The 24761-nt window shown below is 35.1% G+C and overlaps 1 protein-coding gene across 1 annotated transcript in view; it reads right to left on the reverse strand.

Moving 5' to 3' along the window:
* dock10 (dedicator of cytokinesis 10) overlaps window positions 1-24761 on the reverse strand; it is a 264702-nt gene that overhangs the window by 68247 nt on the left and 171694 nt on the right. Inside the window, 14 exon segments of the mRNA XM_028794429.2 lie at window positions 304-450; window positions 3342-3413; window positions 6839-6952; window positions 10761-10830; window positions 11284-11405; window positions 13349-13441; window positions 13925-14011; window positions 16245-16366; window positions 17551-17674; window positions 18672-18764; window positions 18932-18997; window positions 20146-20333; window positions 23317-23396; window positions 24473-24595. Of these exon segments, the coding sequence (XP_028650262.1) occupies window positions 304-450; window positions 3342-3413; window positions 6839-6952; window positions 10761-10830; window positions 11284-11405; window positions 13349-13441; window positions 13925-14011; window positions 16245-16366; window positions 17551-17674; window positions 18672-18764; window positions 18932-18997; window positions 20146-20333; window positions 23317-23396; window positions 24473-24595 (1501 nt within the window).

The following is a 24761-nucleotide window of genomic DNA, read 5'->3' on the forward strand; positions in this document are numbered from 1 at the left end:
ATTATTATTATCATTATTGGTATCTCATTGCAACATGATACCACTAGAGTGTGGTTGCTCCGGTACTGCAGCTGGGACCCTAAAAGTGAATGGAGAATTGTCGCCTACCTTTTAAATGAAGCCAATGGGAAAAGATGTTTGTTAATGAAAATAGGTTTACATTGATCCCTGTCCCAAGAATTGACCTCAGAATGGCGAATAAATGTCAAAATCCCTTTAGAGGAAATCAGATGAAGAACAGAAGATGGAAACAGAATCCACGGAGTGCCAGGACTGCAATGAGTTTCGTTATCTCACCCTTACCTTCACAAACATCGCAACAGCAAGATTTGCATTCCTTGTCTCTTCAGGTAGTTCTTTGTTTTTCCAGTAAATGTGGTCTGACATGGACATCACAAGTGATTCCAAAGGTATATAATAAGACTGAGACAAGCGTTCGGTTCGTGGGAGCTGCAGGAAAGAAAATGAAGTTTAGTCTTTTCTAAATAACAAATGCCTTTTTAATTAACTACAATTTTTCTACAGGATAGCAGCATATTTCTACATCTTTGTTTTACCTGTCTCACGATTTCAATGACATTTAATAGATTTCAGTTAGTGTGTCAAGTTTGCAAGTTCTCACTATTGGCTTTCTAAAAGTATTCATATAACCAAAGGCATATATTGTGACTGTTCACTATAAATTAGTTCAGTTTGAGCGAGTGTTTGTGTGTGTGAATATACATTGTGATAGACCGGTGTCTAGTTCCGGCTTGGTTTTTGCCTTGCACTCATTTTACTCGGACAGTCTTCTGTCAACCATGAAATATAAACATAGGTTAAAAAAACAAAAAACATAGGTTCTGGAGCTTTTATGCTTTAATGTAAAATAGTAGTATAAACATGTGCTCTTTTTCCTGCCAGCTGAGAGAGACAGAAGCAGTAAATCTCTGAGTCATCTGATGGAAGACAGCAAATGAGCTCTTGTCCATAAGATTAGGAGAGTAGAAAGGTGAGGCTCATTCAAGCTGAAAGAAATCTCTTTGCAAGTGAGTAAACCTGTCATTCTTTCAGCTTCTTCTGAACTTTATATCATTTGAATAGAATACATAAACTTTCCTCAGGGACAAGTTGATGTGATCTTGAAATTACCACTTTAGAAAAACAGCTCATGTTCACTGTCTTGTCCAGAGTGTAGTGCTCCACATAGGAGTGAAAAAAGAGCCATTACAAATTTCAAGCGTCAATATAGGACTCTTAAATTGTAAAAAGAAAACAAAAAGTACCTATGTTAAGTTAATGGACAATGCTAACCTGGCTCTCTGAGAGTAAAGCTGCAAAAGGGTAGGAAAGACTAAAAAATATGTAGTAATATGAAATAATAATTATAAATAAAAATAAAAAGAACAAATGTGCTGAAGTTGGCTTATGGAATAAATTCTTCAGATATACTAATATTGTTTATCGTTCGCATGTCTACTTGAATTCAGTTTCAGTTCCCGCAGTATTTTCTTATGGGGTTTTATTATTTATAAGTATTTCTTTGTCAGTGGTAAAGTTTTTCTTTTTTCTGTCCCATTTAGTTTTTTCTTAAGTGTTATTTTGTTATATTCCTTTTTGGTAGCTACAATAAGAATTTATTTATCTCATTCTCACTGTATAAACATCCTTTATATTGTTTCACATATACTGTATTTATCTTTTTATATATATGCATGTCAGTTTTCCTGTTGTTACAATTTGGATGTTACATCTGCAAATTATGTCACCCATATACTGAATGTTTTGTCTTCTTTTGGAAGGTTTTGTTAATAAAGTTTATTACACAAATTATCCTAATGTGCATGTATAATTGTTTTTGCTCTTCCTAATTAAACATATATAACTTATTTAATTATTTTACACTTACATTAATGTTTAAATGCATTTCTGTAATTATGTTATTATTTCACTAAAATTGACATATTTGTAAGGAAAGTATCTACACAATATTTTTTTTTGTGTGTTTCTTTTCAATATTTATAGAAATTATTACTTGTTACTACTATGTTTTGCACCTTCAGTACACTCCCTTCCTCCAACCTGAGATTAAAGTTGGATTAAATGCTTTGAAATGTTACTTTGGTAATGGATCTTAGTTTTTTCCACTAGATGGCAGCAATGCATATTTTTATTTCACCATTTTTGCAACTCCTGGGTATACAGTTTGGAGTTCTCAGTCAAAGCATTTTGTTATAATTATCCATCCATCCATCCATTATCCAACCCGCTGAATCCGAACACAGGGTCACGGGGGTCTGCTGGAGCCAATCCCAGCCAACACAGGGCACAAGGCAGGAAACAATCCCAGGCAGGGTGCCAACCCACCGCAGGACACACACAAACACACCCACACACCAAGCACACACTAGGGCCAATTTAGAATCGCCAATTCACCTAACCTGCATGTCTTTGGACTGTGGGAGGAAACCAGAGCGCCCGGAGGAAACCCACGCAGACACGGGGAGAACATGCAAACTCCACGCAGGGAGGACCCGGGAAGCGAACCCGGGTCTCCTAACTGCGAGGCAGCAGCGCTACCACTGCGCCATGTTATAATTAAGCATTTTGAATCTTAGGTGTGGAGTTTAGACTAAGTAATTTCACCATTTTTGGATATGTATGTTATATGCTATGTTGAGAAAAACTTTAAAATTGTGGATTTCAATGCTAACAAACTGATATTGCCATATTTAATGAGTTCTGCAAAGGAGCTTTGTATTAATTCACACTAAACCAGTTCAAATAAAAATGCCACCAGTTCAGATAAAGAGTGTTAAAAGAAAATGTACAAATATTGCATTAAAATCAGTTTGAAGCTAAATTTACTTAACAAAATTTACCAAAGATAATCTTGAAAATGATTGCAAACTGGATTTCTACGTTTTTTTTTACTGTACATCTAATATTATTCCATGTGTAAATTGTTATATCTACAAAAGCCCTTTTAGTTAATAAAAACCTTTAACTGTATGAATTGATACTGTATGTGGGAGTATGTGTGTAAATGTGCCATGTGATATTCAGAAAGTGGGCTCTTCCTTTACAGGAGGTGCTGGGGTAGGCTTGTAACCATTTAATAATGGAGAAAAAACCTGAGTGCAGAAAAAGGATGGATGAATATACTATAAGCACATATATTTAGCCATAAGCAGAAATCATTGCATTTTTTGAAAAGACAAGCTTCATTTTGCAAATGATTTTTGGTAACCTTTGCCTCTTCAATTCAATATGCCTTCAAGACAAGTTCCATTGGACATTAGCAATGACAATAATGACATATATCCTTTACAGCTTTATGCAAATAAGAAGGACTTATTTACCTGTATTCTATTTGTAAACTTCAGATACTGTGCCATTGATTTAGTAATGAGCTCAAAGAAAAAGCGGGAATACTGTAAAAAGACCAACAAAAAAAAAAACAATTACATTATTAGTGGTGTCTTTATGATCAAGTCACATGGACTGATTAGAAGGAACAATTTAGAAATACAGTATTACGTTCACAAATTTACCTTATGCAGTTCAGGGTTATGGAAACTAAGGAGCTTATCCCAGAAGCATCAGGTGGAAGGTAGTAAATAACCTTGGATTGAGTGACCATGAATCAGAGGGCCCATGTATGCACACATCTACACAAAGTCAATTTGGAGTCTCCAGTTTAACTTATTTCACTCCCATGTCTGTTTTTGAAATGTGGGATTAAGACTTGACCACACGGAGTAACAAAATTATACAGACATGAGGAGAATACACAAACTCCATGTAGACAGTCACTGGGTACCCATATATTTACGAACAGCATTAAAACAACTTAAAAGGTAAAGGTTTTTGCAAAGTGAAGAACCATGTCATACTGCTTTGAGCTTTTGTTAAAGGTAAGTGTGGTTATTTGTCAGTGATGTTTTTCAAGTGAATCAATGCTTACCACATATACATGTATTTGAAAACCATGTCTTAACATCATATGGCATGCTGCAAAATCAAATTTGGTTATTTCTGCCAACAAACTTTGTTTGTAGTGTCTAAAATGGATTTTGAAACTCTTGATACATAGAGAAATTGGACTGTACTACAGAAAAGGGTGAGCAGATAACTGTATCTCTTTCACAGCCTCTGATAATGTGGGTGAAGCCCAGCAGCAGGCACACATTTCTGTACAGTCCCACACGAATTCTGTACATGTATGTGTATGCATGTGTTATAGTGCAAGTCAGAACAACATAAAAAGAAAGGGACTTACAGCAAAGCAAGACATTCAGATGTGGGTCAACCAAATGATAGGCTCCAGATTACATGTGAAAGCTCATTGCCCTCTCAAAACATAATGTTGTGTGCTGTGAGCATGGATTATATGAAAACTAGAATAAAAGTGTTATGTCTCTCTAATCTCCTTCTTTCATATGTGCTGCTTTACGTCTTGATTGTAAAACTACAAAGAAAATTTTTTTCACAGCAATACTGTTCACCTTTAATACCATTTCACAATATGACTACTTACTGACATTCTGATTTGTTTATGGTGGCTGGAGTGCCAATTCTGCCACAAACCCCCAAGTTTTTACCTGTAGGTTGGAGGGCCTACATGCAGGGCTGGATGCAGATTAACGTCATACCCAGGATGGAACATTTGAACTCACATCCAGTCTTAGCCACTACACCACACAGCCTGCAGTGAAACACTAGCCCAGAACACCAGAGCTGACATGAAAATGGCTACCACTTTACATCTCATTCTGTCAGTGTTATTTTTTTATTTTCTGTCTTGTGTATTATGGTACATGTCATATATCTGTTACACTTAGCTATCGCCAAAGGAGTTGTAAGACTATGAGTAAGGAGTTTGCTTATGATGATAAGGAATTGTGGCTGACCAGTTGCAGGGTGTTTAGCAGACAAACATAAAACGAAGAGTGACCTGATATGTAACCCAGACGCAGACTGAGAAAATTCACACTTGTCAATAGCAACAGCCTGGCCTTAAACAGAAGACAGAGGATTCTGCGGTAATCCTCACAATAAAGTTACAGTATATCCAGTGAAGCATGAGACACACTGAGGTTCTCTCAGGATGTTTAGCAGGTTAAATGAATTTTCCCATATTTTATGTCTTTAAAATAAATTTTATTCATCGTACTGGTTGAATTATTGGCACTTGCATGACAGCATGCTGTGTTTTATGTGTCACATTTTGCATACAAGAATTCTTCCCTGCTTTGTGTCACTGCATGTGTCAATTGATGATATACACTTAAAAGACGGGTTGATGTAGCAAATTTTGTCTGTATGCCATTAAAAAAAATAAAGATAAGAATCACTTTAAAAAAATTAATAGGAAGTGTTCTCAACTAAGCATTCAAGACTAAGGTTTTTTTGGTTTACTCCTCTAATGAAGTTTGGCTTGATTGTCTGATCCTTGATTGTTCTAAAACTGAAAGATGGTGACAGGATCTTCATATTCTCAACAATTTTGTCCTGAACATTATCACTGGAGCTAGTAGGCTGTTTTGAATTCTCAAGAGTTATGCTCAAGGCAGTTTTGAAGGAGAAAGTTGACTAAAATATGTTCCCTGGAATAAAGCTCTGCAGTGGCCAACTGTCATATCTCTGACTCCATGCTGCAGAGGAACAAACAGGCCTTTACAATGGGAATGCCGAAAGCGTACTTTCTGCTATTCAAGTATTCGTTCATTTATGCTCTTTCATAACATATGCTGTACAGATTGTGAATTTGTACTACTATTATTTTAACTGTTTCTTATTCATAATTAATTAATTAAGCACAAGTTAGGATTCTGAAATGATGTAATGCAAATAAAGAAAGCTGAAACTGAAAAAGGAGCAGTAATAAATTGATTAATTATTAATATATAAATTAACTTGAAAAAATGAATTGAAATAATGAACCACAAAAAAAGAAACATAATAAAGCACAGTTGTATGTGTGTGAAACTTACATGCCTATTTAAGAATGTTGCCATTGTTTAGGTTGAAATGGGCCTCAAGTCACAGCATGTGGGAGTCAAGGCTAAGAGAAAACAAGGCATGACATCTCCACTTGTCCAAAGCATAAGCATGTATAATGCTTTCAATATAACAGGCAGCCTAATTTTAAAGGATTTTCTACTTCTCCTTTAATACTATTTGTAATATTATTGTTGGATGTTTCCTTTAATACTATTTGTAATATTATTGTTGGATGTTATCACTGCACTGCCATCACATGCAAGGAAGTGCATGGCAGTGCCTGGTGTGAACCATGATGGCAGAAATGTCTTCCTTTTAGATATTCTGAAGTAAAGACGAGCATGCTCATGTGAATCACATTGGTCCCAGCTTAACATTTTGTGGCACTGATGTAATTTTAGTGCTGTAGTCAAGAAATATTATTAAAATTACAATTATCTGGATCTTTGAAACTTTTGTTTTGCAGTTGAATTCTTTATTTCTGAGCTGAAATAAAATTTCTGAGTGTTTTAAGCAGCATGTGGAAACCCAGCAGTCACAAACCAAAGAAAAAAGTGACAAACGGCTTGAGAAAAATCAAACAACAAAACAATCCGAGTCAAGCTCTGTAAAATCACAAGTATGAATCCAGACTTGCGGCAGCTGCACTGAATTTGCTGACATGTCTGGCAATGTAGCCTACAACGTAGATAACACATCACAAAACTGTCTTAGTGTCCTTTCTTATTTTTTTAACCTAATGCATTCCTTCTGACCACACTTACAGGCCATCGATTGAATGTAGAATCAGATTAAAGGAAGAAACTATTTTTTTATTATTATTATTTATTATTTTGCAGAAACTTTTTTTTACCTTAAGTATATTTTTAATTGCTGCTTGTTCGTTGGTTTTTAAGATGGAATACATTCCTTTGACAAGCTCTTCATGTAATGTTTTTTCTTCATAGCTTTCTGTCATGAACACAAACTGCAAACAGATAACAAATAAATTAGCAATCCACCAAAGAGATTCTGGGAAAGACGGAAATTACGTTTGCAAAAATAGCATCAGCAAGTTTATTAATCAACTCCCTTTTCTTAAATATCACAGCAACAACAATAATAACAACAAAGAATGTTTTTTTACAAAAGATGCAGATTTCAAAGAAATGAAAGAAACAACTTTCAAGAAAAGAAAAACAAATACAAAACAGATAAGAATTAGAATTAATCAATGGCATGCCTAAAATATAAAGAATAAAGCAATACACAGTTACGGTACATAGCACAGATCTAAATGTAATAGATAGAGCCAAAGTTTTTATTTATAGACTTATTTTCAAGTCTCTAATGATAATTCCGATGCTTTGGTCAACAGTGCAAAATAAAAGTGATTATGACAGCAAGTTATGGGAAATTCTGAGATTTCTTTATGAATAAAACCTATAAAATGATACCAATCTACAGGAATGGCAAGTAGCTCAATACCCCAAGCTGAAACAACCTAACAGGTACACTTGTCTTTTATTCAAATTTCTGTTTTTACATCTAATTTTATTACGCACTGCATTAATGGTCCATTTCATAAATGGTCTGACAATGCTATCTGTGGGATGTACATGAACATTTAAATAAAAAAATAAATAAAAAGTTCAAAATGAAGTAAATTATCTGACAAATTCAGATACTTTTGAGATTGTTGGAAACAGGCTGAAATTCAGCCCCAGGCCTCTTAGGGGGGTTTCTTCTGGCTCTACCTATCATTATTGGTCACTGGACTGAATCACAGGATTGGAGGGGCAAGGAAAATAAAGTAGGACTTAATTCTTTGTTCTATACTCTAGCATTTCGCTTAACAGCCATTGCAATAGCCTTGTATTGTACAGTATATCAATTTTTTTCCAAGTAAGTGCTTTTAGTGTTTTCTAATAAAATAATTTTTGACATTGTCTGCTTTTTGGATTTGGCATTGACATCTTATGAATTTGGACTCTTTGGCCTGTTTTTTGGATTTCTGAATAAACAAGCATGGACTGTCTTTTTCTACTGTCTTTGCATGAGAATTCAATTTTTGGCTTGTTCTGATCTACAGTTCAACAATGGCACTTATGATCTGCAGTGCTGGATGAGGAGCCATCTTACTTTTGTTCCTTGCAGCATGGGTATCTTAGTTCCGCCACAATGGTTTAAAGCACAATTGTTAACAGAAATAAGTGGAACCAGGACAAGACTTCACATGGTAGGAGGGGATAGTGCAGAGCAATATCCTAATCCAGACAGAGATGAGAACAAGCAAACTGGCTCTTCAGGATCTGGAGCTGTAGTGACTTTACTACAAAGTTTTTCTGTACTGTTTAGCTTTTTACTGTATTACAAACATTGAGAGTCACAATCATTTCACTATCAATCAATCACTATCTTAAATCTACTAACACTCATTGTATGAGAAATTGGTCTTAGACCCAGTCTTTAATAAAATAATAGTCGGTTTGCACAATACGTTATTCTTCCTGTTACCTAATCTCTATCTAAAGCATGATGTATTGTGAAGCCTGTGACCTACATTGTCAATGACATGAGACAGAGCAGCTCAAGGCGATCATGAAGTAGGAGAGTCAGTAAACATCCATGTCTGAGCTGCCTTCAGCTCTTAAGAGAACCAGAATAGCTATGGCAACACAAAAAGGCACTGCTAAACAAAGAATCTCTGCTGCCATTCAGGATAAGTTAACATGAGTCTTCTGCTGAAAAATGTAAAGAAAAACATCACTTGCCTCTTTCTCCCTAAGGAATTGTTTTTGAAAAACCATTAATTATATAATTAAAAGCCATTCTTGTTTTCTCATGCTTATTCTCGTGTGTTTGTAGTACTAGGGTGTTGTACCAAGTTAGCCATTATGGATGTAGTGAGAAGTTAAGCAAAAGTATACCTTTTATTGACTAACTAGAGATATTACAATATGTAAGCTTTCGACGAAACTCATCCTGCCTGAAGAAGGGGCCTGAGTTGCCTAGAAAGCTTGCATATTGTAATTTTTCTAGTGTGTTTGAAATTGCCTTGTAACCCTAAAACAACGGAGGAATGTTTTAAGCTGGCTTGTTCAGTAAAATTTTAAAAAGATTAAAAAAAGGGAAAAAAAATCAAGAATTTGAAAGTTTAGTCTTTAAAGCAAAGCAGCACCTCTGGGTGTTAACTGTACTACTGCAAATATTTAAAAGTATAGTATAAATGACTGGTTTTGAGTGTTGACTTTTTAATACTGAATGCATTGCTACCTCACACTACCTGGATGTTTTTAGTGGGGAGATTCATATAGGAGTTTGTGTTCCTCCCACAATCAAAAGACATGTTTTAGATGGACTGCAAAGTCTGAATGAGCAGGAGTGAAACTTGTATTAGACTAGTATCCATCATTGGACAGGTTCCTATCTTGTGTCCATTTGCTGTTTGAATAGGTGTTGGCTACCTTCAGCAATAAACCAGAACAAAGGGTTACAACAGGAAGTTGCTCCCTTTGTTAATTTTAGGAATGCCTATCTGTATTGCTGTACTTCCCACCATCATTTACTAACAATTTAATTAATGGACCATTTACACGGAGAGCTAAAAAGAAAGAGTAACTTGGACTGGCTCAGTATTATAACGTTTTTGCATCTCTTTGTAATTCTTGCAATGCCATTTCTGGCCCAGAAAACACCTCTTGTACCCCTTTAACCACAACACTATAACCTGCTGGCTGTCTCTATAAACAACACTGAGTAAGTAACAAATAAAAACAATTGCCAGTTTTGGCTGGAGTACTCATTTAATAAGGAACCAGAAGTTCAAAAACAAACAATGCCGTATTTGTAACAATTTTTGCAAGTGAATTTTTCCTTTTTTAATGCACAGATCAAACAAGGATTTACTACAATCAACATTTTCATTTAGGCACAAAATGCAATGTGGAACACAGAATGATTTCATCAAAATGCAATAAAAAAGCAGAAAAATTTAGGGGTACAAAACAAGGAAAACCATCTCAAACCAAAATGTTATTAAATATAAAAATGGTTCTGATAGGTTACAAGGTGCACTACAATATTAGTAAGTAAGGGGGTTTGAACAAATGGAGATAGGGTGGAACTGAATTTTTGTGGTCTAGATGTTTTTATTTTACTCAAACCTTCCTGCTCTACTTAGAAAAGACTTTACAAAACTAAAAGTATGAGCTACTTCCTTGAAAGACTTCCTGTATTTTTTCTGAACTACTGAATGCGTCTTATAGAGCAGTTCACAACAAGAGCATACTCACAAATTGTTTAGCAAGAAGAACTATTTGGAACAGTATTTATATAAACAAGGAAGGCAATTTTAAAAGACAATCATGTCCAACTTCTATGTTAGTTACAATATTAATTCACAGCAGTTCATAGTATTACTTTGATTTACAACAGCTTTTGGATGATCTTGTTCTTATAGAAGACACCCATTAATGAATGATGACCTTAGTCATCATCTATCATGACCGCTTTTTCAAACCTATAGATGTATCACAGCTCTTTTATCTCTGGAACGCTTTCTTGTCAATCCATGCAGTGCCCTGCCTTATATGCACCACCAAACTCATCAGCTAAAGCCAATAGAGAGAAGACTGAGATTTGAAAACCAATTTACAGATCCTATAAACCATGAACTACAGGGGATTCATAGTACACACCAATCAAATCAAATTAGAGAGCAATTTATAAATAGGGTTTAAGGAGAATAAAGGGGGCTTCTATTGACTGACACTGTCTGATCACTTCATTTTTACCTTTACATAAGATTTGAGGTAATGATCCAGATGTTCTTCAGAACACTTGGCAACAATATGAATAAGCACTCTGAAAGGAAAAAGACAAAAAAAGTGTTTTCTAAGAAACTGGGGAAAGCACAACATTTTATAAACATTTTCAAAAATATAAAGTCATCTATTAATGTAAATGTTTTATTTTCCATCTTTTCTTTCACAATGACTGTAACACAAATTAAAATACATCTAACTCAAAAGATGTTATTAGGAACACATACAGCTCAATCATTCTGTTTTTCCTATGACATTCAGCTTAGAAAAAGCAGAACACAACTCTTGTTTGAACACTGATCTGTTCCTTCTCACACCACACAGACAGTTTAAATGATGATTCTAAACTAGCTAAGGTATACGCATTATAGCTCCTCTTGAAAGGCAGGTTGCTGCTTTATACTTTTTGCTGAGAGTACTGCCCCTATGTCCCCATAAGCACTAACCATGAAAAATAGCAGCTATACAAAACTGACAAACATCTTTTCATTACCTGGTGGTAGCTGTAATAACTTCATCATCATCATTGCTCTGAATAAGGACCTTCAGCAATTGATTGAGAAGAATGGGAAGAAATCGGACAATGACATTGATTCTCTCCATACTGAGCAGACCCTAAGTTAAACACAAGAACATAATTTCAGGTGCATAGTTAAGCCTTAAAGAACAAGCAGTAACACATTTAAACTGACTAGAAACAAAAAATGAAAAGCCCCAAAAAATAGTACATTTCCTTATTTTTTATGATCTATAGTTACTGCTTACCATAAATATATGAATTGTTTTCAGAAAAATAATACATAATTATATAAATCTGAAATATGAACAAAAATAGCGCAAATAAAACAGGGAACTATAACTAGATGTGTTGTAAAAAGTACTGTACATAACGTGAGTGCAGGAGAAGTTTAGAATGTTTAGTTTGGCCAGGCTTCACTTTTGATCTACCTCAATGACTCTGAAAACTATTGATAAAGAAAAACATGCTTTCTAAATGTTTATTTGCAACCGTTATTCACCAATAATAGGTTTTGTATGCATTACTACAAATATGTATCTCCATCCATCCATTATCCAACCCGCTGAATCCGAACACAGGGTCACAGGGGTCTGCTGGAGCCAATCCCAGCCAACACAGGGCAGGAACCAATCCCGGGCAGGGTGCCAACCCACCGCAGGACACACACAAACACACCCACACACCAAGCACACACTAGGGCCAATTTAGAATCGCCAATCCACCTAACCTGCATGTCTTTGGACTGTGGGAGGAAACCAGAGCGCCCGGAGGAAACCCATGCAGACACGGGGAGAACATGCAAACTCCACGCAGGGAGGACCTGGGTTCGCTTCCCACTGCGCCACCGTGCCGCCCCAAATATGTATCTTCTCTATATACTTTTTTACTAATTGAAGTTTTATGAATAGCAAAAGTGCCCTATAATGAAAACAAAATGTTTTAATTGCAATGACTAAACATACTAAACAGAAACCATTACCTTCAGACATGGAGGCATTGTAACAATCCTCATTTAACAGGTAATTAGAAAATTAAGTGGGATAGCCAGTTAGGACAGAAGGATCATTAGGATCCAGGCAAAGTTTAAAACACAGATAACATCAGTAACTATTAACCAAAACCAAGACGACATCCAAAAATCTTTGTCAAAACCAAAACTAAGCCAAAACCAAATAAAGAATTAATATTTGTTTTTAAAATAGTAAATTATTGCATCTTTTTACAAATTCTTCCTTTGAGCATTTAAAGTTTGGGTGTCTACCTGAGTTCTCTGCCATCTTTTGTAGTGGCAACATGATAACGTTTCTGTAAATGATACAGCAGTGTGCATTAAAAAGCATACACTGCATAGCCCCATAAAACAGCAATAATAATATAAAAATAATATAATAACACAGATAGTAAGGAATATAATTTAAAAAATACAGTATTAACCCATTCTTTATGCTGACAATTAGAATTATTTCGGTGTTGTATCTTTTCTCTGAGTAGGAGCTGAAGCAAGTCACCCGGTGGAAGGATGTCTGTCACTAGGACAGCATCCCAGTCACACCACAGCAAGCAGGACCTAACCAGTCCATCGCAGGGTGTATTTAATTAAACACATTGACACACAGACAGGGTCAAATCTAAGACAAAACAGGTAAGGTTTTTAAACTATGGGAAGAAAGTGGAGTACATAGAGATAATTGTTATGCTATCTGCAAACTCCATACACATAATAAACAGGCTAAAAAATAACATCGGACCTTAATTATGCTTAATGGAGGTACATATTTTTAATCATTTAAAAAAATAAAATTTAAAAACATTTTTAAAAATTTACTTTGGATAACATTCAATTTATATTCAGGTTTTCCTAACATTTGCTTGTGGTGCCACAATACATACCAATAGTGATTTTTTGCACAAATTATTTATTCTCATTTTCACCTATTGATCAACTGTCATAAAATTCACAAGTTTTCCATTTACAGAAGCAAAACTGAAAGATAACATGATTTTTATGTTCCCGTTTTTAAGAGTGAAACCACATTACCTTCAGACAGTTCATGAAATTTGAGGTAGGGGGCTGTGAAAGGTCCATTTCTCTTCTTTGACACTCCTGAAAGAAACGATTAAGATGCCGATCCTGGCAAATACAATGGAAAGAAGTGAAATTAAATAACTGCTAAAATCCACATCTCAGAAAAAATATTTTTATAAAATAATTAGACGGTCTGCATCACATTAAAAGTATTTACATATTGTATGGCAACTACATTCATCCATTTCATTGCACTATGTACACATGGCAAAACACTTGACTTTTCTGCAGCCATTTTATCTTGGCTGAACATGAGGCCTGAATTGTTACACCAGCCAACTGCAGTGTACACTTATATAAGCATTTACTCTTATTGGCTCACACTAGATAACTAAAAGTCAAAAGGCAGCCCCGCTGGAAACTGAACCAATCTTTAGGTTTTTTAGATGGTGACAGAAACTACTGTACCACCAACAAGCATTCATAAACAGGGCAATGTCACCTACCTAATGTCTAAGGTGATGGTTTGTAAAACATAACATATGAAAGAAAAATGATGATAGACACATGATGATGATGATGTCTCACCTGAGTATAGATTGTAGAAACCAAGTGTGCCGCCACTCTGAATATTGGCTTTCCTCCATCCACCCATTTAATGTCTGCTGCACATTGCTGCCAAATAGGAAAACTTTTAAAGTTTATAAAATTCACTGAAAATTTTAACTGTCTGTCAAATAAATAGACCTTTGGCAAAGGTAAAATAGTTTATGCTATGTAGTGATTGTTTAAAAACTACTCCATTTAGTGTTCTATGGATTTCACACAGCTTATTATTCATCTATCCATTATCTGTACCCACTTTTACAATTCAATGCCATCTGGGTTAAAGCCTATTCTGGTGGCACTGGGTGCAAGGTAGGCACCAACCCTGGATGTGGCAGCAGTCCCATGGAGGCTACACTCTTGCACAGACAAAAATGGAGCCAATTTAGACTTGCTGTTTGGTGTGGAAGGTAAACCGGATCACCAACAGAAGCCCATGGAGACATGGATAGAATATGCAAACTCCACACAGACAGTGTGTAACCCAAAATTTGGGGCCCGGACTCTGGTGCTATGGGATAGCTGAACAGCAACTGTGTTACCTATTACAGATTAACAAAATGTCTCAAATTTTTCGAGGGTTAAGGGGTTCCATCCATTATCCAACCCGCTATATCCTAACCACAGGGTCACAGGGGTCTGGTCAGGGGTTGAAATGGAAATATACTCTATATATTGTACAATATGAATTAAAGGACATTTGTTGAACAAACACCATGTCTGAAGTTTCTAAGACTGAAAACATCACAAAGAATCAGAGTATATAGTTAATTGATAGGAGACAAGAAACTACAGAAAGAAAAATCAATTACATCTTTAAAGTCTTTCTTCCAGTAAAGGCAAGAGATACAAAAATATGGTGAAGTACAATCATAAGACTCTGGTGTTATAACAAGTACATTTGTCAAAATGTGTGACTTTAAGACCATAATGGCTATTAAGGAGGGCCAAAAGGCACAGTCACAGGTTATTAATGTGTTCTGTTATTAAATAATACACCTATATGAACAGAATTTAAGCCACCTTTGGCTGTAATAACTTTACATTTTAAAAATTAACAGAAGAATGCACCTCTAATACTCTATGTTAAATAAAGATGGGTGATCCAAACAGAGGAACAGAAAGTAAAAACACTCCATCTCAAGTATATAAATCATTTGTGCCAAAATTAAATTAAATAAAGCTTTAAAACAAGCCACACATGTTTATAAAGGCAAAATTCAAGGGTGGTCTTAAGCTGTATTTCCAAAAAAATGGTCTAACATGGTTTTTTTCAAAGAAAGACTGCATCCGGCTAAAATTCTTTTAATTTTTTCTTCTCTTTATTCAAAAGAACCTTTGTGGGGACACTTATTTTATGGTAGTGGTTTCCATCCATGTTTCTGCACTCATTTTACAAAATAAAATTCAGAACAATGGAGGTTATAATTTGAATAAACAGGAAGACACAAATAGATAAGCCATTAAAATTTTTATAGAAGATTAGCTAAATGCTCTTTATTGTGTCTTTTTCAAAGACATCACTTTTGCATTGAGAAATTGCTTTCTTAATTTCTTTTGAAATTGTTTTCAAGCAGGTACTACTGGAAAGAGATAACATGCTCATTCAATCATCTTTGCCCTGTGTGCTCATTATAAATTGTCTGCTTTAATAACATGCATTGTGAAAGAAATCAATGCTCAAAACCTAAACAAGTGTGTGCAAGGAAACACATGTGTCCCAGAGAGTAAAACAAAAATTCTTCAAAAAAGTAAAACTGACACCAATTGGGTTTTTCTTCACTATAATGTTAAATGCCAATGCAATGAAATAACATTCATTTAACCTGAATGAGAAGTCCAGGTTCAAGTAGGGTGTGAGCCCTTATTAAAATTGCGTAAATCAAAAACGTGAAGCTACAATGGGCCACACTCATGAACAGACCCAAAAAAGCCAATTCAGACTTGCTGTAAGGTGTAGGCGGTAAACCGGAGCACCAACAAAATACACACGCAGACAAGGGGAGAATATGAAAACTTCACACAGACAGTGTGTGGCCTACAATTTGGAGCCCAGACTCTGGTGAAGTGAAACAACTGAACAGCAAATGTGTTACTTTTTGCAGGTTAACAATATGTCTCAAATTTTGGAGGGTCAAAGGGTTGAAATTGAAATATACTCTATATATTGTACAATATGAAATAAAGGACATCTGTCGAATAAACACCAAGTCTGAAATTTCAAAGACTGAAAATATCATAAAAAATCATGATGTGCGTCCCGGTAGAAACAAAAGTAAAAACAAACTGCTTCTAGTCATACCTTTCCAGTTGTGGGATCTTTGACGTTTAGGTACCCTGAAGGTAAACTGTTTGCCACTGAGATGTTATGCTCTTGGGAAGGGAGAATGCCATCTTTCAGCAGCGGAAGCCATGCATAACCAACTAAGAGAAGAGAACACATGGATTAGAAATATGGAGTACATGTCTGTACTTTATTTATTAATAATGTATGACAATACTAGACAAATGCTTTTGTTGACCATATGTTAGAACATGCTGAGAGATTTTGAGCACATCTTGCCTACTCGGACTAGAGACTGAAGCATGCAGTATGTTGCAGTTAAAAGCCAGGATTAGGCTGTAATGTTTTTTTTTCTTTTACTTTCTGGGAAAAAATACATTTTCCTTATTGCATAATGTTAGAAAACAGAGTTGAGATGCCCTCATTTGAAATTTTTTCCATTTGGTTTTATTAAAATAGCAGTTATATTGAATGATGGTGAGCACTATACCACAAATGAAGTGTTTCAATTTTGTCAGATAATTTGCTAAAAAGCAGCAAAAGTGCACAAATGACAGCTGACAAACTAAAATATCCTGTACTATAATAAAACACTTTCTGTTGCATACAGTTTGTAAAAGAGGAAGAAAACGTAAAAAATATTTCCACACTGAAAAGAGTAGAAAAGAAGGGTAGAAACAAAACATTGACACAACATCCTCAGATGTGTAGGATTTGCCAGATAAACAGTGTCCTAAAAGTGGAAGCCCAGAGAAGAACCCATGCAGAGTTACTGGGAATGTGCAAATGTCACATTGACAATGACTCAGTGCAGAATTTCAACTCAGAATACCGGATTTGTGAGGCAGCCGTGCTAACGACTGCACTGGCAGACCACTTATTTTCTGTTTAAATAAACTGACTTCGAATGAACACCATATGCACTAATACAACAGTATGAATCTGGCAGTTACTGTAATATTCATAAGCCATATTTGTTTAATATGGTAGACACTTTTGGCAATCTGATATGTGTACGCCAGCTGAGCTTATATCTTATCAGAGACAAAGAGATTAAATCCAGATGTGCGTAGGGTTCACATGTCAGGCACATATCCATAACTCATTTGTTTTTGCCAACAATTGTATCTTATGCAGTTGTTTCACTCTATTTTTTTTAATAAAGATATGCATGTTTTAAAAAAGGTCACAATTTCTTTTCTACTCTGTTTAAAATTATTTACATTCTTTCAAGTTTTAAGTGTGAATATATTGCATGGAAATCAATTAAGATTACAAATATTTATAGACTGTTTGATTGCTAGCCAAGCATGAGCGCTTTCACCTGGTGTTTCCAGAGTCTCTTTCTTTTTAGCATTTGTTTTGGCGTTGATGTCACAAGTTACATGGTAAAAGGAAAATAAAATATGATGCTTCTCATGAAGTTGAGTGGGGAGCTCTATTTTCACCTGTGGATAAAAAAAAATGGGGATCTGAATAAATAAACATCAGAGCTTAGGAATCAGAAGATGCAGAAACTTCCTATCCAGTAACAGTAAACATTTCACAAAGCTGCTGTCAAACTTTATACAGAGACAAAATAACATTAGCGTTTAACCTGCGTGTGGTGCTGAGGTGTCACTCACTGCCACGTGGTGGGTGCAGCAATGTGCTGTAATCAGCGCATGCTCCCAATCTCTCTCTCTCTCTACAGTAAAAGCTCCATTTGTAATGGAATAAATATTCAACACATTTTCATTAATTTCCCTTTCAATACATACATGGAAACAGCGTACACAATGTACACAAATAACAACTGTGCATGTAACTCAAAGCCAGGGGCCTTGATCCATCAGGCAGCAGAGTTTGCAACAGTGTTGACCTTTAGCATTTAAAATAAAAGCACCCCATATTTATGATTAGGGAGCAATCTGGTCTCTATTTACAGAGTGCAACCTGTGTTTTGTATTTTCTTTCTGCTATGCCTTAAATTAGATAGATAAATAGGTACAACTTTATTTGTCCCCTGGGTTAAAACTGACTTTTTATATAAAAACATAAATAAATCAATAAACTATAAAATATTTATTTGATTGCCAGTCTGTCATGGAATAAGGTAATTCACACACCAACTCTAACTACACAAGACCAAATATGTGTTTATAATGGATGGACGGAAAGAGGCTGGCTCCAGGGGTCATGTGTCCCCTCCTCCAAAACAATAGATGGCAGATATCTCATATACACCATGTGCAAGGCTGCATGGGAGTTGTGGTACTGATGGGCAGCCCTGCTGGGTTTCTTGGGAGCCACTGGAAAGAGCTGCAGGGACAGTTTTAAGATGGTTCCATCTGACTTGAAAGTTCTTCCTGGGTGCAACACTATGGCACCAGAAGGGAGCGGCTATATATAGTAATTTATATATTGTATATAAAAACCTAAAATATATATGACATATATACCAACCTCATCATAAAAATCAGGGTTCTGAGAATGATGTAAAACAGTTGTGCAGGCTGCATTTGTGAAAACAGGTCCTCCTGGTCTACCATATATGCACTGAAGAAGACATGACAATAAGTAATTGTGAAAGAAATAAACACATAGGTGAGATATCCATAATCTAAGCATGTAAATATAAATGGCAATCTAAATATAGAAAATGAAAAACTATCCCTTAATTTAAACCAAAATGTTACACTCCAGTTTCTTTTCTGTTCACTTACCTTTAAGGGTTGGGCACCTTCTTCATCTGAACTGCGAAACTCAGTATACACAGCTATATTTCTGGCCTGCAATAATAATACAAAAACATCATGTCTGATATTCAAAATATAATGATATTGTAGAATCTGTATTCTATAAATGCTTAATTCAGACAGATAAAAAAGTGTAAGGTTTAGATGTTGAAGAGCCTTTGAAAAATACAAAAGGTTGCTAGATGTGTAATTCTTTCAAAATCTACTACTTATCAATAAACTTTAAGAACAGAAATGTACATTAGTAAAATAATACTGCATTTTCAGAGATTTTGTGTGTAGTATCATCTGCATTTATAAAGCCTTGGCTCTGAGGCTAGGGATCTGCACTGGCAATCGGAAGTTTGCCGGTTCGAATCCCGTAAATGCCAATAGGGACTCTGCTCTGTTGGGCCCTTGAGCAAGGCCCTTAACCTGCAATTGCTGAGCGCTTTGAGTAGTGAGAAAAGCGCTATATAAATGCAAAGAATTATTATTATTATTATGGTGATATAGTGGAACAATTAAGAGACAAAACTGACTACGATATTTCTTACAAAGCCATATGAGATATTATTTTAAAGCATTTTAATAGGTGTTTATTATTAAAATAAAGATATTTTTAAAAAACTGAGTGAGTCCATGCCATTACTGCTGCAGGAAGTAGGATTCTCAAATTCACCTGTAAAGTGCCTTTCTTAGCTTCTGACCCAAGCCATCTTGCTACAGCATTAAAACAGCACTTTCTTAGCACTCAGTTATGGAGCATCATTTCTATTTATTTGTTTCCTAATGTGTGATTGTGTTTCCTTCCACACATATTAATATTTATTGCAATTGTTCTTTCCACTGCACTTTTTTCTCTTATCCTTTTTCAATGTCTTTCACTTAATCTCATATTTTTTACCGTTTTCCTGCATGTGGTCACACGTGTCACACTGGTGACAGTTTCTGCCTGATGAACTTCTGACCTTAGGTTGGTTTAATTAAGCTTACACACTCGAGCTACTGTGAATACTTTTCATACTCATTTTGATTTAATGCAATTTGGGTCTCTGTTCTCTCCACACTGACATTAGTTTTCCATGACATAGAGTGGGTACATGCAAAGGTGTGAAGATCTAGAGGGGTGCTGAAATTTGTTCATGGTGGCGTGACAGAAGCAATATTGGCAAATTATGAGAATGATTTTAATTCCATACCTTGGCAAAAAACTTTTGACTGTCATATTTCAGGTGCCTTGGATAAACATAAATTTGGTTTTTATAGAGTCGGTAAGGCTGGCAGTACTTGGTGGATTCTTGCACAAACTCTTCAATTTCTATGCTAGGCTGGTGTTTCTGTAATTCTTCAAAAGGCTTCAGAGGTATATAGGCCGATGTCACACAGTCTGGTGAAAAAACAAAAGTTGTCCAATATTTTATAATGTAATATTTACATATAATATAAACACATAGAGACACTTGTGACATGTGGGGGCAGTGTTTAGCACTCCTGCCTCACCAAGTTTATGAACTCTCTGTGTCAGCATGGGTTTTTCTGCAGAAGCCAGGTTAACTGGTGACTCTAAACTGGTCCTATATCATATAGTCATGACCAGTGATGAACCACCATACAGTAATGCCCAAAAATAGTTCCTGCCTTGTGGGAAGTGTTGCAAGCATATGTATTGTCTACTATGACCTTGAACTGGACTAAACAGAATAGAAAATTGATGGATGAGTGGACATAGGCACACACACAGGTAGACAGGTTACTATATGTATCTACATACCAGACATAGCTCTTCTGGGCACGACCTTTTATGTGTGTGACTATGTGTGTGTGTTGATCTGTCCATAACATTTTTTTGTCTGATTTTTTCAGTACAGAGGGATGGGGAGCCAGAGTCTAAACTGGCATCTCTGGACCCAAAGAAAAAATTCAGTTCTGGAAATGAAGCAAATTAATAAAAGGACTGGTACATACTGGTGCACACAGATACACTTTCATACAGGAGCAATTTTAAGTCAAAAGTTAATGAAAAATGCAGAAATTCCAAACGTGGGAGAAAGCCACATAGACATTGGGAGCACTTGCATACTTAAAACAGCCAGTTATGACGTTGGACATGACACAAATTAAATGTTATCCGTTGTTTCATTGTGTGAGTTGTTACTGATATATAACGTAGTCATGTACACATATTTTACATATTTATATACGCATATGCATACATACAATATATATGATTTTGTATACACATGTATGAAGGGTGATAAAAAGTTTTAAGCCTGACTTCACCTAAGCATTATGTTATTTCATAAAAGTACTGTGTTTATTTGCAAAAATATTGTGATATTACACAGTAATGCCTATTTACATAATTTTTATGTTAGTTTACAAAGTGTTGGGTTATTATGCAATTACTATTGTGTCATTTCACAAACATCTTGCCTGCTGCCGCCATTATCATTGTGCACGTTTGTGTTTCGGTCATTTAGTGACATCTATTGACAGGGAGTTAATATTAAGCACTTGTGTAGCTTGCAATCAAGTGACAAGAACAGAATAAAAGTCACAGGAATACATTTAGTTCTAAAATAATAAAGTTTAGTAAATTTGGTGCAGCTGTTTTAACATCAGCAGAGTAACAGTGCAGGGCTAGCATTCCTCCACACATTGCTAGGGTCTTCATTGGTATTGCATTGGTCTGTATTGGTATTGCACATTCTCCCAGTGCACTTCTGGATTGATCAGTGTTAGTAAGTGTGCTTAACTGCATTTCATTACCTGCTTTAACACTGAATACTGGAACTCTGTCAGTAACACTTCTCAACTTACACCACAGCTTACATTTTTGTCCTTTTTCTCTCTCGGTGGGATAACAAAGACTCTCCGGAGGAACAGTCAGCCCACCACTGACCTGCCTATATTACTGCCTTTTCTGGATGCCGAGATATTTAAATCAGTTTGACAGCAACATGTTAACAGTCAAGACTGCTGTAAATGGCAGACAACGGTGATCACCTAAGTACTATTTTCACTAAAAGACCAAGTTGCTTTGCCAGCATGCCTGTATATGCAGTATTCTGTCCTTGAATACCAACTTTTCATATCTCCTATTTTGTGTTTTGTTGCAACAATTGTAGGAAAAAAGATTAAAATAAGTGCCCATTTGGTGAGATGCACTTCAGCATCATCGTTTTCTTGGGAGTGCCTCCTTTAATTGTGGGATTGGTTTTAATCTTTCACAAGTAGTCTTACACATTGAGAAGCAGCAGTGAAAAAGAATAATAATGCATAAGAAGGGAAATACACATAACTGAATATACAGTATTAACTTAAGATCCCATTTCCTACTTTTTTTTTTTAAGAGCTCAGTTCTTTCCAGAAATGGCACAGAGCATGATAAGAGGTCATAGCAACACTCTAGAGGACACACAAATTTTGGCAATGACCAAAACACTTCATAATGCACATTTTTTGATTGTGATAATAACAAAATGTGGCCATTATTCACTTTATTCTGAGTAGGATACTGAATAGAATGGAATGGCAAAAACTTTGTTATCATGAAAGACTGTTGTGCAAAAATGCTGTTAAATGAAATCATTTAATATACAAATGTTTAAAAAACACTGCAACAAATATACAATTGTACAATTATTTTTATATACCTATTTAAGATGTGTATCATGTCCAAACATTTCATCCAAATTACTTCTTTGAATGAGGGATAAAATAGTAATACTAAAGCCAATTCACTGAAGAAGTGCCTAATAATACTGGTAATCCAAAATTATGTATAACATGTAATAATTTTGTTTGTTTCATAATATAAAATTGTCAAAAATGTTATTCCCAGCTTTTCTAAAGCTAGTGTAATATGAGTTTATGTTTATGATTATTTTGGTGATAATTTAGGTTGTGTATCTGACCCTAGTGTGAGAAATAAGACAGAACTGCAACTTGTCACCATCTGGGTCCTTTGTGCCTGCAAAATACACAAAGCTGCCCCACATTAAAAAATTATCAAAAATCACATTTTCCTGCAAAAATTACAAAGGGGATTTCCTTCCAAAAACAAGATACATCATGTTATCCCACTGCTTGTGGAGCTAAAATAGTACTCAGAAAGTGACCTGTCATTAGATATTTAGATTTTGTACACATTTCCTTAAAAAATAATGTATCATAAGACCTTAGATATATATTAAAATCTGATTTTAATGACTTTGTATTAAAAATAATAATTAAGAAACCTTAAATAACTGCAGGTGTTAAGAAGACAATGATCTATGGGCTAACAACCAACAATGTGCCCCTGTAAACATGGTGAAAAAGAAATACAGTAGCCTTTGTTATTAAATAAAAAAAGAAAATCTCTTTACTTGGATGTTCCATTGGGACGCAGTCCACAGTGACCTCCAGGTTACCTGGGATGGTTTGCAGTTTACTAGTTTTTTCTGCCCTGTTGTAAAAATAAAATCAAAATGCAGAGTTTAATTAGTACTGACAAATAAAAGGAAGATTATGTAAGAGGCTAATAACTCACGGACCAATCTAATGTACATATGCTATAAAAATACATTGAATTATTAATATTTAAAAACCTTACTTATTTTACAAGGTCAATGCATGCATTTGTGTATTTCTATGTACATGCCATATCCTACATTTGTATTTAGCATTGTGTTTATATGAATGTTACGTTGCGGCTCATTTATATAACAAATAAAATTAAGTTAAATTAAACTCAACTGAAATTATAATGTGCAAAATAATCAGTAAATCAGCTAGGGAGAGATGGACTAAAAACCATTAGGGTTGTTATATGGCATTCACTGAGGACAGCTAATCAGATCCCAAGAAAATCATATAATCTACCATGGTTCACACTGTACAGAAAACATACTGTATCTTAGTAAACTGTCCTGGAAAACAACTTCACCATAAAAATCTGACTTTTGTATGACTCTTATTAATTCCATTAAAATAGAATGGAATTAAGTCAAATAAACAGTGTTGTTCTTTAAAAGAAAATCTCATAGATGATGGGGATCAGCAGATGTCAAGCTGTGATTCACAAGTGAAGGCAGGCTACTCCAATCTTGTAAAGGCAGAGTGCTATAGTAGCTTCTATACTAATGTGCTGGTCATATGGTTTGTGTACTGAAACTATGAGCACAGTGAGATGGACAGTGCTCAGGGTAAAGCATCTAACCCCTTGGACTGAGAAGAACCAGACGAAATGTTTCACACACCTAGACATTTATAGGCAGAGCCTAAATCAGTGAATGAGGTAAGAATGCATTACCCTGTTTCTTGAACATGTTACCACAAAAGCTACTTGCAATAATCATCAGCCCATCACTTAGGTTTGACTTTGTAGCACTATGGCACACTCATTTAAATGCTTTTTTATGATACTTTCTGGATTTTATTCTTTTGAACAAACAGTATAGCTTCATTCAAAAATGCACAAGTATGTGCAAATACAAGACTGATGAACAATACAATAAAAAAATTAAACTCTGAAAATGTTACCTTCTGTACTCTGATATCAATTTCAGCAAGTCTTCAGTTGAAATTTTGCTGCTGTCTTGTTTAAACAAAGGCGAAAATCTTGAATCTCGGTCCACTGTCCCCTGATTATCCTTGAATACCGGTCTGAAAATTCCCCCCCCCCCCCAAAAATAATTAATAATATATATATATATATATATATATATATACACACACACACACACATATATATATATATATATATATATATATATATATATATATATATATATATATATATATATATATATATATATATATATATATATAT

The sequence above is a fragment of the Erpetoichthys calabaricus genome, chromosome 2, assembly GCF_900747795.2.
Source record: "Erpetoichthys calabaricus chromosome 2, fErpCal1.3, whole genome shotgun sequence".
NCBI classification, from domain to species: Eukaryota; Metazoa; Chordata; class Cladistia; order Polypteriformes; family Polypteridae; genus Erpetoichthys; species Erpetoichthys calabaricus.